The 17,221-nt window shown below is 37.3% G+C and overlaps 1 protein-coding gene across 4 annotated transcripts in view; it reads right to left on the bottom strand.

The window, feature by feature from the left end:
• The window catches only part of LOC131437600 (neurexin-3), a 297,301-nt gene that overhangs the window by 180,849 nt on the left and 99,231 nt on the right, over window positions 1-17,221 (bottom strand). For 3 of the 4 annotated variants that reach the window (XM_058607059.1, XM_058607077.1, XM_058607068.1), the window contains exon 6: window positions 9,098-9,343. The exons of the other annotated variant lie outside the window; for it this stretch is intronic. In XM_058607059.1, coding sequence (XP_058463042.1) covers window positions 9,098-9,343 — 246 coding nt within the window. The remainder of the gene's footprint in view (window positions 1-9,097; window positions 9,344-17,221) is intronic. 4 annotated transcript variants of the gene reach the window in all.

The following is a 17,221-nucleotide window of genomic DNA, read 5'->3' as shown; positions in this document are numbered from 1 at the left end:
AATTTTCAAGCTTCTTCAATTGACCGCATGCTAAAACGATGTCAAGAATTTAACACAATCTACACGAAAAATGAATCAATCAAAACTCCACGCGAAAGAAATAGAACTGCTGTGAGTCCATTCAAAGTGCATCTTGAATCAAATCATTCCATCTTCCATCATACCTAATCGCGGTGCCACCTTTGCTTAGATAACGTAAGACGCCTACGAAAGTATGATGACTACAGGGCATTTCTGTGACTGTGACTCGTTTTCATTGAAAACGAAGTGAATGTAACTGAAAACTAATGAACTAAGCTCAAACTAGCACCATCGGACCTATAGTCAATAATCTTTCGATAACAATTTTTCCAGTAAATTCCTGCCAACAATGGCAGGTGGCAAAATCACTTGACTCCCATTGTGTTGGCTTTCACCCCCTCCTGGAAAAAGTGAAACACGGCTTGGATAGGAAGAGCGGATCTAATCGAGTAACAAAAGACCTTCCCACGCCTTCCACTACTTCGGGTTTTTTTTCCCGGTGTGTGGGAGTGTGTTTGATATTCTCTCTCTTTTTCGCGCGGCTGACTGGTGTTGCAAAGGTGAAGGCAAAAAATCCATGCTACTGAATCCCACGGCAATCCATTATTGATAGAGCACTTTGATATTAGCAGTGGCGAAGAAATAGCCAGTGAGAAAAAGAATAAAGAAAATATCTAGAACAAAAGCGCCATTTTAGTTCGGTAGAAACGAGACAAAAAAAAACGCATCCAGTGGTGTTTGGAGCTTCCAGTGGTTCTCCTGCGAAACACGGTAACACGGAAATTTTCTTGCAATGGGACAAAAGTTTAATGATTTAATTTTTCGCAGAAGCAACTTATCAGCTTTAAAACCCGTTAACGAAAAAAAACCCATACGCGTTGCTGTGCTCCCATTGAACCAAGAAAGCCTTGGTTGGTGACGAAATCTCTGGAATAACAACGTAAAACCAGCGGTTGGTCGGTCGGTCGGGGTGCCTTCCTTATGTTCAGTCACCCTACTTTTGTTCTCATGATTGGCGGAACAATAAAAACCCGTAGAGTAGGAGGTGGTGACTGCGAAGGGTGCGCAAGCAAGCGGCGAGGGGCATCCTTTATTTTGCCATCAAGCACAGGAGAACAAGAGCACGGGGTCGGCGGAGTTTGCCTTTTGTTTTGTTGAAGTGGACTCCGTCAGAACAAGCTGTTTTCAGGTCAGAACCGCTGCCTACTCGGATCCGTCGGTTGATTCGTTGGTTGGCTGGCAACGTTTCAAATGCCTCGCAGCACCGCCTGCTGTTGATGACGTTCTCCAGTGAATGTGTGTGTGAGTAAGTGTGAGATCCGTTCGATTGACAGAGAAAGTTTTAGCGACAACAGTTCACCGGTAGTTTCAGAAATTGATCAATTAGCAGTATAGCAGGTTTCGTTTTGTTTTGGTGTTCTGACTGGCAAGCAAGTGTTTGGAGGTAGACTGTTTTGGTTTGGTGTTAGCACTAAACTTTAGTTGATATCATTCGGCAGGCATCAAACATCAAACGATTGAAAGAGGAAATAGGAATTAATCCAAGTGACAATTCTTTGCTTTCCCATTTTATTTGCTAACCGAATAAGGAAGAGACATTTTTCGATAAACGATTCGGCTTCAACCTAGATAGAAGTTACTGACAAATTTCCAATCAGGATGGCCAATATGATCTTCATCAGATGAAACTGAACTGGAATTAAAGCTAGTTTCTGAGTGCTTTAATCGAAAACCCAGCCGGTGAAGTTTTCTTTACCCGCCGAAATGATCTCAGCAAAGCATTCACTTTAAAACTCACTTGCAATTTATGTTGAAACTAAACTGAAACTGAACTGAAACTGAAACTGAACTGAAACTGAACTGAAACTGAACTGAAACTGAACTGAAACTGAACTGAAACTGAACTGAAACTGAACTGAAACTGAACTGAAACTGAACTGAAACTGAACTGAAACTGAACTGAAACTGAACTGAAACTGAACTGAAACTGAACTGAAACTGAACTGAAACTGAACTGAAACTGAACTGAAACTGAACTGAAACTGAACTGAAACTGAACTGAAACTGAACTGAAACTGAACTGAAACTGAACTGAAACTGAACTGAAACTGAACTGAAACTGAACTGAAACTGAACTGAAACTGAACTGAAACTGAACTGAAACTGAACTGAAACTGAACTGAAACTGAACTGAAACTGAACTGAAACTGAACTGAAACTGAACTGAAACTGAACTGAAACTGAACTGAAACTGAACTGAAACTGAACTGAAACTGAAACTGAACTGAACTGAACTGAAACTGAACTGAAACTGAACTGAAACTGAACTGAAACTGAACTGAAACTGAACTAAAACTGAACTAAAACTGAACTGAACCTGAATTTTGGATCCTGATGATTCGGATTTGGACTTGTATCTAGATTTTCCGAGGCTGAATTCTGCGCCTGGCATCTGAATCTCTTCCAAAATTCCTCTCCTGAAGATAAATTCCGAAAATGGAACTGGATTTTGAACATGGAGTACGATTCTGAACCGGGATTCTGGATATAAACTTTGGCCCAGAATTTTGGAACTGGATTCTAAGCCTGAATTTTGGACTAGGACTTGTATTTTGAACCTGAACTCTAGACCAAACTTCTTAGCCTAGGCCTGAATTCTAGCTCTGGATTCCGAACCCGAATTCTGAGCATGGATTCCGGACCTAGGTTGAGTTCTTGAACCTGGATTTTGGATTTGAATTCTGGACTTGACTTCGGATCCGGGAATCTGATCCTGGATTTTGAACTTGAATTCTGGATCTATATTCTGAACTGGAAGTCGGTTGCTTACTTCTGTATCTAGACCAGGCTTCTAAGCCAAGAACTGGATTCTGAACAGAGGTTTTTGAACCTGGATTCTGCATCTGAATTCGGGCCCGGGACCAAATCTTTGAACCTAGATGCTGAATTCTTGAAAACTTGGTTTTTGGACTTGGATTTTGTATTCTGAACCTAGAGCTGGATTCTAAGTTGAGATTTTTGATCTGGATTTCGGAAACGAATTCTGGCTCTAGATACTGGACCGGGATTTTCTATCTGAGATCAGAGTTTTGATATTGGACCCGAATTCTTATCTAGACCTGAATTTTGGTTCGGGATTCCAAACCCGACTTTTGCAGTTGGATTCTGGACCTGAGTCTGAATTCTGGATCTGAGTTCCGATCCTCAATTCTTGACTATAGTTCTGTACCAGGGTTCTTAACCTGGAGCTGGGTTCTGGTTCTGGTTCTAGATTTTGTATGTGGATCTAGAACATCTATTATGGAGCTGGATTCTGAACCACATTTCTGAATCTTGATCTGAATTCTAGTTCTGGATTTAGGACTTGAATTCTGGCTCTGCACGGAGCTTCTGGATCTGAATGCTGGACTTGGATTTTGAATCTGGACCTGAAGTCTAGATCTGAGTTCCGATCCTCGATTCTAGACTACAATTCGGGACCTAGATTCTGAATCAGTATTCGGGACCTGAACTGGGATCTGGCTCTGGGCCAAGATTTTGAACCTGGAGCTGATATCTACATTGGGATTTTGGATATGGCTTCCAGACCCTTAGTTTTGGACCTGGATTTTCTGAACTAAGACCAGGATCTGAATGCAGACTTTGGATTCTGGATTCTGGACCGGGATTCTGTACCTGAATTCGGATCTGAACCTCGACTAGGATACTGGATCTGAAACTGAATTCTGAACCGGAATTTTTTATTTGAATTCGGTTCTGAACCTGAGCCTGGATTTTGAACCTGAATTTTAGACTTGGTCTTTGATTTTGGACCGGGATTCTGGACCTAATTTATGAATATATACCTCAATTCTAGTACTGTATTCCGGAGCCAAATTCTGAACATGAATTCTGGACTGAGATCCTGGATTTGAATTTAGGAGTTGGATTCTGAACCTAATTTCTGTGCCAAGGCCTGCATTCTGGATCTGAGTTCAGATCCTGGATTATGGACCTAGATTTTGAACGAAGATTCGGGACCTAAATTCGGATAGGAACTTGAGCCTAGATTCTGGACCTTAATTCGATGCTTTGTTTCTAAATCTGGACCAGGATTCTAAGCCTGGAACCGCATTCTGAATCTGAATTTTGAACCTGAACTTGGTTTGAATCTGGTTTCATGGCCTGAACTGGGATTTTGGATCTGAATTTTGAACCCCTATCTGTATCTTGAACTAGCATTTTGAACCTGGATTCTGAACCTGTTCTCTGCACTTGCACCCGAGTTCTGGATTGAGAACAGTATTCCGAACCTGGAGCTGAACTCTAATTCCGGTATTTCGGACCTGAATTTTGAAACTGAGCTGGGATTTTGGACCCTAATTCTTAACCTCAACCTGGATTCTGAACTAGAATGTTGAACCTAGATTCTGGACTTAGACCTGAATTCCGGACTTGGATTCTGCATCTAATCTCTGAACTCGAACTTGAATTCAGATTCTGGATATTGGATCCTGAATCTAATTTCTGAATCTGGTTCAGAATTCATTAGTTTGTGGATTCTGAACCAGAATTCGCGACATGGATTCGGATCTGGACTTGTATCTAGATTCTGAGGCTAATTTCTGCGCCTGGCTTCTGAATCTCTTCCAAAATTCCTCTCCTGAACATGGATTCTGAACATGGAACTGGATTTTGATCATGGAGTACGATTCTGAACCGGGATTCTGGAGATAAATTCCGGCCCCGACCTCTGGAACTGGATTCTAAACCTGAATTTTGGACTACAACTTTATTCTGCACCTGGGTTCTGGACCAAACTTCTGAGCCTAGTCTTGAATTCTAGTTCTGACTTCCGAACCCGAACTCTGAACATGGATTCCGGGCCTGGGTTCGGATCTTGGGCCTGACTTTTGGACTCGAACTCTGGGTTTGACTTCGGATCCTGGAATGTGGATCTGAATTCTGAACTTGAATTCTGGATTTGTATTCTGCACTCAATTTCTGTACCTGGACCTGTATTCTGGATCTTAATTCGAACCCTGGGCTCAGGATTCTGCTCTGGAAATTCTAAATTTTATTACTGTGCCTAGCTTTGGGATTTTGGACAAGGATTCTGAGCCTGGAGTTGGATTCTGAACTGAGATTTTAGATATGGATTCTGTACCTAAATTCTATGATAGGCCTCTGAATTTGGATCAGAATTTTTAACCTGGAGTAGGATTCTGAACCGCGATTTTGGATATAAGATCCGGTCCCGAGCTTTGGACATGAATTCTGAATCTGAACTTTGGACTGACTTGGACATGTATTTTGCACCTGAATTCCGGACCTAATTTCTGAACCTAGAGCTGAATTCTTAATCTGAACCTGAATTTTGAACTTGACTTCGGAGCTGACCTCAATTGTAGACTCAATTTCTGTACCTGGACCTGAATTCTGGATCTCAATTAAAACCCTAGGTTCGGAATTCTCCACCGGGATTCAAGACCTGAATTGGAATATCGATCTGGACCTAAGTTCTAAGCTCGAATTCGGTGCCTGGTTTTGGGATCTGGACCAGGATTCTGAACTTTGAGTTGGATTCTGAAATGGAATATTAGAATTGTGGACCTACTTTCAGAACCTAGACCTGAATTCCGGATTCCGGGTCCAAATTTTAAACATGGATTCCGGACCTAAATTCTGGGTCCTAATTCAAACCCTGGGTTCAGAATTCTGGACCGGCATTCGAGACTAAGCTTGAACTCGGTGTCTGGTTTTAGGATCGGGGCCAGGATTCTGAACTTGGAGATGGATTCTGAACTGAGATTTTGGATCTGGATTCTGAATCTGGAGTCTGGACCTAGATTTTGAGCCACAATCTGGGACCTGTTTTCGGAATGAATTATGTGCCTGGCTTCAAGATCTGAAGCTGCAAGATCCGAAATCAGATCCCAGATTCTGGTTCAGATCTGGATTTTGGACCAGGATTCTTGACCTATTTTCAGAACCTGGAAATTGAATTTTGACTTTGGACATAGATTGGAAACTCGGATCAGAATTCTGAAGCTTAATCTGGATTCTGGAGTCACCTGAATTTCGTGGCTAATTGATGAGCTCTGGCTCTGGATTTTAATTCTGAACCTGAACTTGGACTCTGAACCTGGGCCTCTGAATCTGGGCATGGATTTTTAACCGGGACTCGTTATCTGGATTCTGGACTTGAGTATAGAATCTGGACTTGGATCTTGGGTTGGATCTCCGGGCTTGGATTTTTGACCAGGATCTGGATTCTGAGCTAGAATTTTGGACCTGAACTCCGAACCTGAACCTGAAATTTGAACCTGAATTCTTAACCTCATTTTTTTTGCATGACTTTTGGATCTGGACCAGGATTCTGAAGTGGAATTTTGTACCTAGATTCTGTTTATTTTATTGATATGATTTATTCTATTAATTCCAATAATTTTATTTGTTTTGTTTATTTCATTAATTTTACTTATTTCATTTATTTTAGTTATTTTATTTGTTGTATTTATTTTATTTATTCATCTTATTTACTTGTTTTATTTAACTTATTTATTTATTTATTATTACTATTATTATTATTATTATTATTATTATTATTATTATTATTATTATTTTTATTATTATTATTATTATTATTATATCGTTCCCGACTTTAACCACTCCATTTTTGTATGTTTTGATCATCAAATTTCCTTAATTTCTTAGTGTTATTGGATTTTTCGATTTCAAATTTTTGCTTTTATTGGTAGTACAGATTAATTCGGTTAGCTTTTTTGAAGAAAATGTTAAGACTTGGATGATTATTCAAAGTATCGTCCATCGCTAGTTACTACTTTTTCTCACTTCTCAGGTAATTTTCAAATTCCATCTCGAAAAAAATGTCTCGTCTTTCGAGGTGCTCCAAGTTTGAAGCCACTTTTTGATTTCTGCAAAAGAAGTAAATCAATGACCAGCCAGATCGTGCTGCATCTATCGTAACAATCAGTAATCAGAAGGAGCAATGTCAGAATAATACGGCGGGTGCGGCAAAATGTCCTTGTACTTGAGCGTTTCCAAATATTTTTTCACGACTTTTGCGACATGAGGCCGAACGTTGTCGTGCAGGAGAGTAACTTGTACTCCGGCCGTTCCTCTTGTAATGCAACGCATCAATTGCAGCCTATATAGATCACCTACCCTTTTGGTCCCACCAGAAGCACAACACGACCTTCGAACCATGAATACTCATGGGTTTGGTTGAAGTCGATCAAAAAGCCATTTCTTTTATGCCTTTGTATCAGCTGTTTGAGCTCTTAAAGCACCCAATTGCCTTGCTTTTGAATCATTCCCATAAATTTTCATCGTACGGAAACTGCTTGTTGAGTCACTTTCAATGATTCCACAAATTCCTGTTGCGTTTGACTCGTATCTTAATCGGGTAAAGCCTCCAACTGTTTGTCTTTAAAAATATTTGGCTGTCCAGTGTCAGGCCTTTCTTCAACGCTGAAATTTCCATTCTTGAAACGTCGAGAAACCATTCCTGACATGATACATCAGTTGGATCATTATCACCATAAACATCCACAAGCTTTTGGTGCACTTCAGCAGTTGCACTTTTCTTTCAATTTAAACGGAAAACTGAAACATCCCGCAAATGCTGCTTAGTTAACAACAGAATTACTCATAATTGCAACACAGTGAAAAACAATGTTTTTTTTTTCAAAAAAAAAGTTCGACATCAGCCGTTACTTTTCAATATCCGGAACAGGCAGAGCCATGGATCGAACTAATTTGTACTAGCAATGTTTTGTAAATAATTTTAGCATTTTTTTTACGTTATTTGTTTATTTTTATTTTCTAACCATTTCCTGTACAATTTAATTTTGCTCTGCTTACTAAAAGTTTCGGCTATCTTTATTCTATTCGAATTTCGACTTCCCCAAACCTGACGCAGCTCTCGTGAACTTCAATCGGAATCGGTAAGTAATCCGGAACAGCCAATCGAATCCATTCGTTCCCATTCCCTTCAACTAACCATATTTTGCTGCAGCACCAGCAGTTTATCGATCGTACGAATCAATTATTTATCCCGTTCCCAGTCGGTCGGTCGGTTGGTCTCTGCCTGTGCACCTGGCACTTTGTTGTACTGCCCAGCTCCCTCGGCCCCTCCCGTTGATAATGCGCCCAATGCCAGTAACATTTCCTGCCGCAAATTTACTCATAGTTCCGTGAACAATTATATCGGGACGGTTTGGATCAGGCAGGCAAGCAGGTGGGTGAAAATTAATTGTTCTCCGGTGAAATCGAATGGAGATGATTGATTAAGATGAGTTGTCATCGTCGTCGTCCTCGTTCCCGGAATCAAGGCGTGCGGAGGGCGGGCGCGTTCGAGCGTACCTTCAATTCCACTTAAACGTGAGTGAGTTAGTGAAAAAAAAAACATTTTATTTCCACCGCATTGCGGTAGTAAAAGTAGTTTTATTTTGCTTTCGAAACACACGAAATGAAAATGTTTTTTTTTTTGTTGAAATATGTTTCATTTGATACGGAATGACACTACTCAAGGAAGCAATTTAAGACCTTCTTTAGTCTGGTGTTTTTTTGGGTATCCAAAGATTTTTTTTTTCATTCAGATTGACACCATCAAAAAAATCCCAGTCTGTTCTATTTACTGAATTATGGCAAGGAAAAAAAGGAATGCAATATACAAACCTGCGCTGCAATATTGAAAAAATAACGGATGTTATGAACAGTTAACTTTTGACGGTACAAGTCAAAGTATGGTTCGATTATATACAAGCGCTACTCTACACGATGTGGCAACACCAACAAGTCTAACACTAGAACGGAAAATGTACTGGAAATAGATGAAATAACAGAATTAAAAAAAAATAAAACAAAATTGACAGAATGACAGTTTTCAAGCCAAAAAGGGTGAGTAGTATTTAGTAGCAGATATGTGTTCATTCGTTGGCGACTGGTTTTTGGTACTGATGAGCCAAATGAGTTGAGAGAGTAATAGTGAGAGAGCAATAAAAGAGAGTAATCAGGAAGCAGTCAGTTTTGGTGAAGATGGTGGGCTGGGGAAGAGGTAAGCGATCATCACCTTGTCCGAGGGCAGCGTCCGAATGCAGTTGTGCGCCAGATCGTAGTTCGGTGGATAAACACCGGTTAATTGTGCATCCCGTTCAGTCCGGACAGTGGTTGAGGCTGCCTGTCGGGACTGCGGCAATGACGGAACGGTTGGCAGTGTTGGCAGTAGTGATGGTGCAAAACTTGGCAGTCGTTTTTTATGGTGCTGATGTTGGCTGTTTCTGTTGTTACTGTTGTTATTGTGCTGGTGGTGCGTGTCCTAGGAAGGTTCCTCGACGAAAGACCCCCAGAAAACAGTGGTGGTGGTGGTTGGTGCCGTCGACAGAGAATGGTGTGTTTTGCAAGTTTTGTGGTGGTTTTTGGTGGTGATTTTTTTATTGTTAACAAACATAAAAAAGAAAAGAATAAGAACAAAACCGAAAAAAGATAAAATTAGTGCAAACTTGTGGTATTTCGAAAGTGTGAGCTACTCTAAAAATTCTTCCCATCCGATAAAAAAAATCCTTCCTACGATTGTGGGAAGCAACAGTGCAAATAAAACCCGACCCGACCCGACCCGAAGCAAAGTCCACAAAAGGATCACTTATCTAAATGTGATTCAGATAGCGAAAATTGTCGCTACCTTGCTTGAAGGTGACGACGAATGGGAGCTTGTTTGCATTGCAAATGTGCTGCTGGAAAGAAGAAGAATCTTCGCTGCCTGACCCGGCAAACAAAAAGCCATAAAATGATGTAATTTTGTAATTTTCTGTTATGAAGCGGAAGCGCCAAACGTGTGACGGTGTTTGACAAGTGGAACTTTATGCAAAAAAAAAAATTCACCAACTTCATTAACACCCCTCATGAGTGCTGGCATCGCACATGAACCGAAACGTCAAAGAAAACCTACTCATCAATAGCATATCGGGGCAGAGCAAATCCGTCTTTAGCCACGTCGTTTCCAATCGACAACGACGACGGCGAGTGTGGCAAAAAAAAAACATTTCAAGATAATAGAAAGAAAAAAAGTTCACTTTTATCGCATACATCCTCGTCCCTCCAACCGCAGTTCGTGTCTTCGTTGATTTTACCGTCACACGACAGCTGGACAAGAAACGGAAGCCGGACGACGGTAGGATAATGTAAAAATAACGTACGTGCAAAAGGGGGGATTAGAAGCAAAAATAAATGTCTTCGAAGGAAGCATACTTTCTCTATGCCATGGGGAAGGAAGAAGCACTCGCGCTAGCCAGCCAGCCAGCCAGTAGATAACGCAGAATGCAACTGTAAGGAAATAATACCGACTGTCAGCACACTGTGTGGCACGGGATGGCAGCTGTTTTGGCTTGAATCCGAGCACCGAGTATCAACTCCAATTAGTGTGTGGAAAGCAGTTTTGCCAGTAAAACGGGTTTGAACTGAGCGGTTTTTTCTGTGCACTTCACTCTAATCCCAGGTGAAGATTGCTGGTTGAAACAGTCTGTCAATCTGTTTTTATTTCTATTGCTGTTCGAAGCGGATGGATGCGAAGGAAATACGCATGGTTGTGCTAGTCATGTTGCTGACAGAAAAAAAAACGTCATTTAATGCTCGCCGCAAAATTACAAACCGTTGAATGCGTTAGCATTAGCAGTACAACAAAAGCTGCTAATGCACTGATGCGACGAAGACGAAATGTAAAACAAATGAAAATAGTCAGGTGCACTTAGCACAAATCGGTATTTCTGAGGAACCCAAAACCCCTGAATGATCGATTGGAAGTTTTTACCCTTCGTTTTTGTTGGTAGTAAAATACACGAATGGAAACTATTCTCTATGTTCAAGTCCAGTTAGAACCGTACCGTCAAACAAGATTTTCGATTTCGAAAATCTCAATTTTATTTTAAATTTTTTTTCGACTTAGATTTCGACTTCTCAAGCATTTCCAGGACATATGGCACCAAAAAAAAATACTTTTGATATTTCAGAAATATCAAATTTTATTCGAGCCCGAGATGATTTTGTTAAAAAAAAACAATTTTTCAAGATCAATAAGTCCCGAGACTAAAGCAGAGATTGCGCTCGTAGTAAACCAGTAACCACGTCTTTCTAGAGTACTAACCTTTGCTTGAAACGGGTCAAAATTTTAAGTCGATCCGACCAGAAACAGCTGAGTTATCGAGGTTGGAGTAAAGTCGTTTTGTAGTTTGTTTAAAAAATGGAAAAAAACCGAGTTTCGTGTTTTGATAAAACATTGTTTTTTAATGGGTAAAAACACCGTGCAAGCGAAACAATGGATTGAAAAATGTTATCCGGACTCTTGTCCATCAAAAGCAACGATTTGTCGGTGGTTCGCCGAGTTTAAACGTGAGCATGAAAAAGGTTTTTTTCAAGTGGGTGCCGCGATTGCTTTCGATGGAACAAAATGCACCCTGCCACAAGTCGATGAAAACAATGGCGATATTGAACGAATTAGGCTTTGATCTGCTTCCCCATCCCCCATACTCGCCAGATTTAGCCCCTAGTGACTACTGGCTCTGTACTGATCTTAAAACAATACTCCAGGGAAAAAGATTTGGCTCAAATGAGGAGGTCATCGCTGAAACATGGTATTGAAAAATTGGAAAAACGTTGGAACCATTGTATAACCCTAAAAAGTCGAAAATAAAAAATTTTGCAAAAAAAAATGTTTCCATTGTTAGTCTCGGGACTTATTGATCTATGTGTTAAATATTGCTTTGGAAGGTGTAATTTGAAGAGCGAAGATCGATGATGATTTGAGAAGATGACGGAAACAGACATCGGATTGAAAACTGAAACTAGGCATATCGGATTGGCTATAAATGCATCGAAAACAAAATACATGAGAGGAAGAGGCTATATAAGTAGAAGAAACATTACGCCTTCCAAAAACGAATATTGATAGACCAAAAAGTTGATGAAAAAAAAGTTTTCTAAACAGTCACAATTGAAAGGAGAAATTATACTTTGATTTTCAACCTCGACCTCTACAGCGCGCAGTCCCCCACATAATTGATCGAAGATTTCCCCTCAAACGTACTCAGTGCAACGAATCGCAAACCAGGATCAAAAGGCAAAACCCCCATTTGGTTGCAAGAGATATCCTACCCGTCGTTCATTCGAAACGAAACGCTCACCACCCATCATATGCTAAATCAACTGTCAAAACATAACAACCGGTGGAGGAATCTCATCTCGGCATCGCGCTCGCTCTGAAGGACGCGACCAACATCCTTCACTCGGATAACCGGGCTGCTGTCCTTGGATAGTACCGTACCGTACTTCTTTGTGTGACCGAGGAGAGTGAGGTGTGAGGACCGTCATCAAAGCAAGCGTAGAAACGACCGTGAACAGGTTTTACTTTGTGCGCTGCTCTCGCGTGAGTTGTTTTTGTTTTCTTCTTCTCCCCAAATACAGCGCGCGGTGCATCCAAAGTTGTGGGCTACTTTTTTTCCCAGCACAACTTTGTATGACATAAATGTTTCCAATTTTTCTCCGTCCTTTTTATTTGTTGTGTCATTTTTTTTCCTTCGTTGTTTTGTTGCTATGATGACTCTGGAAGCATGTGCTCTGTTGGCAACAGAATTCCAGAATAAAAATAACGAATGACTAGTGTTTTGGACTTTATTTGTTGCAGTTGTGGCAGAAGTGTGAGTGTGTGTGTGTGTAGCCGGAATGGAATGCAACGGAACATAAGGGACACGGACGGGTGGTAGCTGTGTGGGTACAGATGAGTTTATAATAATTCACGCATAGTATGCCATGACAACTGTAGCGGGGACGATGGCATTAGGTCAATCGAATCATCGACCATTCATTCATTGCATCACGGACGGCTGCACAGGTAAGAAGTGATTCACTCTGGGTGATTCCGTTTACAAAGTAAAGTCTATTATTCACAGTAGCCTGATAAATTCCAGACCCCTCCCCTCAACGGAGTGGATGATCGACTGGATTCCCGAATTTTCCGCTCCCGCAGGAATGTTGCCAAACATCCGGACTGACACTACCATCGTCTTGATGCGGGTTTGCGGACAATTTTCAAACAAGATGGAATTTGTTTTCGTAAGATCACAAGAAACCTTTATTGAAAACGTGTGTTGTCATACTTGATGCCCTTTATTTTATAGTTTTAATGCAAAATTCTTGAGCATGTTCCTGAACAGAGCTGCCAACCTGTAGAAATTTGTGATTTTTTTCCTAAAATGTGAAAAAAACTGTGATCTGTGTAGCAAAACTGATTGAAAAATTTGCGAATCATTGGTTTTGTAGAATCTAAAATCACCGGTATCGATTTCGATAAGCTTTTAGAAAAAATCACCCGATAAAAATGGTACACCGAAAATCTCCTGTAACATTTTGAAGAGTATGAGTCAAAATCGTTCCGAAACAGTGATTAGAAACTCAGAAAATTTAATACTTTAGCTTCCGTTAAAAAAAACGATTTTTTCGGTGAAATGACCCAGTTTGGTGAAACGGCTCATCGAAATCGCTTTCGATAGTATAACACATTCCACGAACTGGCTTTCGGTGGAATGGAGCGAGATGACTCCACCTGAAATGGATTCAGCAAAACGGATTTTTCGCCGAAACCGTTCTTGGCTAAATGACTCGTTCTGTGAAACGGCTTCCGACGGAATGGTTTTAAAAACGGTTCTGTTCATTGAATAGAAACAGGAAAGTGTCTATTCGAACGTAATCTAGCATCAAATCTACGAAACAACACAGCCCTTATAACACATTGGCTAAAATGTTCCGGGCGCGACAATGAGAACACGATTTTTTAATGTGGAACACATTTTTGTTTTCTATATACGGATGCAAACTAGAAACTCAAGAAAAATACACGTAGAAATGTGATCAGGTTTTGAACAATTACAGCTCAGTCAATTTTGTATCAATTATTAATATCATGTCACCATTTGATTAGAAATATTTCAGTTCATATTTCAGTCCTACACGTAGCTTGCTAGAGGTAGGTTGTTGCTAGACAGCAAGACAAAAAGTGCCATAAAACAATTTGAAGCTTTAATTGGCATGCTCTGATCTTGTGTCATGCAATTTCGGATGAAATTCCATGTTATGCCGTTTCGCCTGAGAAAATGACAACTGCCGCAGGGTAAATTTGGAGTGCATAAGGTTTACTTCCAATTTATATAAGATGAATTCGATTGATAATGAGAAAAAGTTTATCGCTTCAACCGAAATCGCAGAATGGTAGTAATGGTAGAGAAACGCTATAAAAATAACAGCTTGCATACATAACTTGAACACAAGCTTGGCGGAAAGAAGCTTAAATATCGATATCCGTATCGCTAGAGTGTACAAACATATAATTGCATACATTTGGGCTATTGATGTAATTTCGTCGGCTACAAAACAAATACGAATCACGACAAATAGAGTCTATATTCTGGGTTCGCATGTTCGGTTTTGGTTCCTAATAAAAATCAATCTGAGCAGTCTCTTGTGCATTTGGGAATCCAAGTGTGACGATTGATTGAACTATTTGATTGTAGATCATTAGAAATTTTGGTTGCTTTGTTTGTTTTGGTTGCGAACAGCCAGTAGTCACTGGGAGCCAAATCTGGCGAATTTGGTGGATTTGGGAGCAATTCGAAGTTTAATTAATGTTGTTTTGCCATTGCTTTGTAAAAAGTAAAGAGTAAAATATAAAAAGTAAAAAGTAAAAAGTAAAAAGTAAAAAGTAAAGAGTAAAAAATAAAAAGTAAAATGTAAAAAGTAAAAAGTAAAAAGTAATAAGTAAAATGTAAAAAGTAAAAAGTAAAAAGTAAAAAGTAAAAAGTAAAAAGTAAAAAGTAAAAAGTAAAAAGTAAAAAGTAAAAAGTAAAAAGTAAAAAGTAAAAAGTAAAAAGTAAAAAGTAAAAAGTAGAGTAAAAAGTAAAAAATAAAATGTGGAAAGTAAAAAGTAAAAAGTAAAAAGCAAAAAGTAGAGTAAAAAGTAAAAAGTAAAATGTAAAAAGTAAAAAGTAAAAAGTAAAAGTAAAAAGTAAAAAGTAAAAGGTTAAAAGGTTAAAAGGTAAAAAGGTAAAAAGGTTAAAAGGTTAAAAGGTTAAAAGGTTGAAAGGTTAAATAGTTGAAAGGTTAAAAGGTGTAAAGGTTAAAAGGTTAAAAGGTTAAAAGGTTAAAAGGTTAAAAGGTTAAAAGGTTAAAAGGTTAAATGGTTAAAAGGTTAAAAGGTTAAAAGGTTAAAAGGTTAAAAGGTTAAAAGGTTAAAAGGTTGAAAGGTTAAAAGGTTAAAAGGTTAAAAGGTTAAAAGGTTAAAAGGTTAAAAAGTTAAAAGGTTAAAAGGTTAAAAGGTTAAAAGGTTAAAAGGTTAAAAGGTTAAAAGGTTAAAAGGTTAAAAGGTTAAAAGGTTAAAAGGTTAAAAGGTTAAAAGGTTAAAACGTAAAAAGTAAAATGTAATAAGTAAAAAGTAAAAAGTGAAAAGTAAAAAGTAAAAAGTAAAAAGTAAAAAGTAAAAAGTAAAAAGTAAAAAGTAAAAAGTAAAAAGTAAAAAGTAAAAAGTAAAAAGTAAAAAGTAAAAAGTAAAAAGTAAAAAGTAAAAAGTAAAAAGTAAAAAGTAAAGAGTAAAAAGTAAAAAGTAAAAAGTAAAAAGTAAAAAGTAAAAAGTAAAAAGTAAAAAGTAAAAAGTAAAAAGAAAACAGGAAAAAGTAAAAAGTAAAAAGTAAAAAGTAAAAAGTAAAAAGCAAAAAGTAAAAAGTAAAAAGTAAAAAGTAAAAAGTAAAAAGTAAAAAGTAAACAGTAAAAAGTAAAAAGTAAACAGTAAACAGTAAAAAGTAAAAAGTAAAAAGTAAAAAGTAAAAAGTAAAAAGTAAAAAGTAAAAAGTAAAAAGTAAAAAGTAAAAAGTAAAAAGTAAAAAGTAAAAAGTAAAAAGTAAAAAGTAAAAAGTAAAAAGTAAAAAGAAAACAGGAAAAAGTAAAAAGTAAAAAGTAAAAAGTAAAAAGTAAAAAGTAAAAAGTAAAAAGTAAAAAGTAAAAAGTAAAAAGTAAAAAGTAAAAAGTAAAAAGTAAAAAGTAAAAAGTAAAAAGTAAAAAGTAAAAAGTAAAAAGTAAAAAGTAAAAAGTAAAAAGTTAAAAGTAAAAAGTAAAAAGTAAAAAGTAAAAAGTAAAAAGTAAAAAGTAAAAAGTAAAAAGTAAAAAGTAAAAAGTAAAAAGTAAAAAGTAAAAAGTAAAAAGTAAAAAGTAAAAAGTAAAAAGTAAAAAGTAAAAAGAAAACAGGAAAAAGTAAAAAGTAAAAAGTAAAAAGTAAAAAGTAAAAAGTAAAAAGTAAAAAGCAAAAAGTAAAAAGTAAAAAGTAAAAAGTAAAAAGTAAAAAGTAAAAAGTAAACAGTAAAAAGTAAAAAGTAAACAGTAAACAGTAAAAAGTAAAAAGTAAAAAGTAAAAAGTAAAAAGTAAAAAGTAAAAAGTAAAAAGTAAAAAGTAAAAAGTAAAAAGTAAAAAGTAAAAAGTAAAAAGTAAAAAGTAAAAAGTAAAAAGTAAAAAGTAAAAAGTAAAAAGTAAAAAGTAAAAAGTAAAAAGTAAAAAGTAAAAAGTAAAAAGTAAAAAGTAAAAAGTAAAAAGTAAAAAGTAAAAAGTAAAAAGTAAAAAGTAAAAAGTAAAAAGTAAAAAGTAAAAAGTAAAAAGTAAAAAGTAAAAAGTAAAAAGTAAAAAGTAAAAAGTAAAAAGTAAAAAGTAAAAAGTAAAAAGTAAAAAGTAAAAAGTAAAAAGTAAAAAGTAAAAAGTAAAAAGTAAAAAGTAAAAAGTAAAAAGTAAAAAGTAAAAAGTAAAAAGTAAAAGTAAAAAGTAAAAAGTAAAGAAAAGTAAAAAGGCGCCCCATAATAAAGTAAGTCGTATTCACGACAAAAAATGTATTTTATATTTTTCAAAGATGAACGATTGAACCAAATATTACGAATTTCTGTGCCATATTCATCGAAAACACTTTCTAAACTGTTTTATTTGCTTTAATTTTATTTTTCTACCTTAAAGCGATATCCAACTTGATGTCAGTTTGATTGAAACGTTTTCCCAAATGAACTATTTTCCGAGTTATCTAACTTGAACACCCGTATGTCGATTTCGCTGGAAAAAACTGAAACTGATCCAGGGTAGTTTCATCAAACAAACACTTTTCATGAAACTGTATTGATTTCG

The sequence above is a fragment of the Malaya genurostris genome, chromosome 1, assembly GCF_030247185.1.
Source record: "Malaya genurostris strain Urasoe2022 chromosome 1, Malgen_1.1, whole genome shotgun sequence".
Lineage (NCBI taxonomy): Eukaryota > Metazoa > Arthropoda > Insecta > Diptera > Culicidae > Malaya > Malaya genurostris.
Note: the sequence above shows the minus strand (reverse complement) of the source record. Positions and strands in the feature narration are given on the sequence as shown.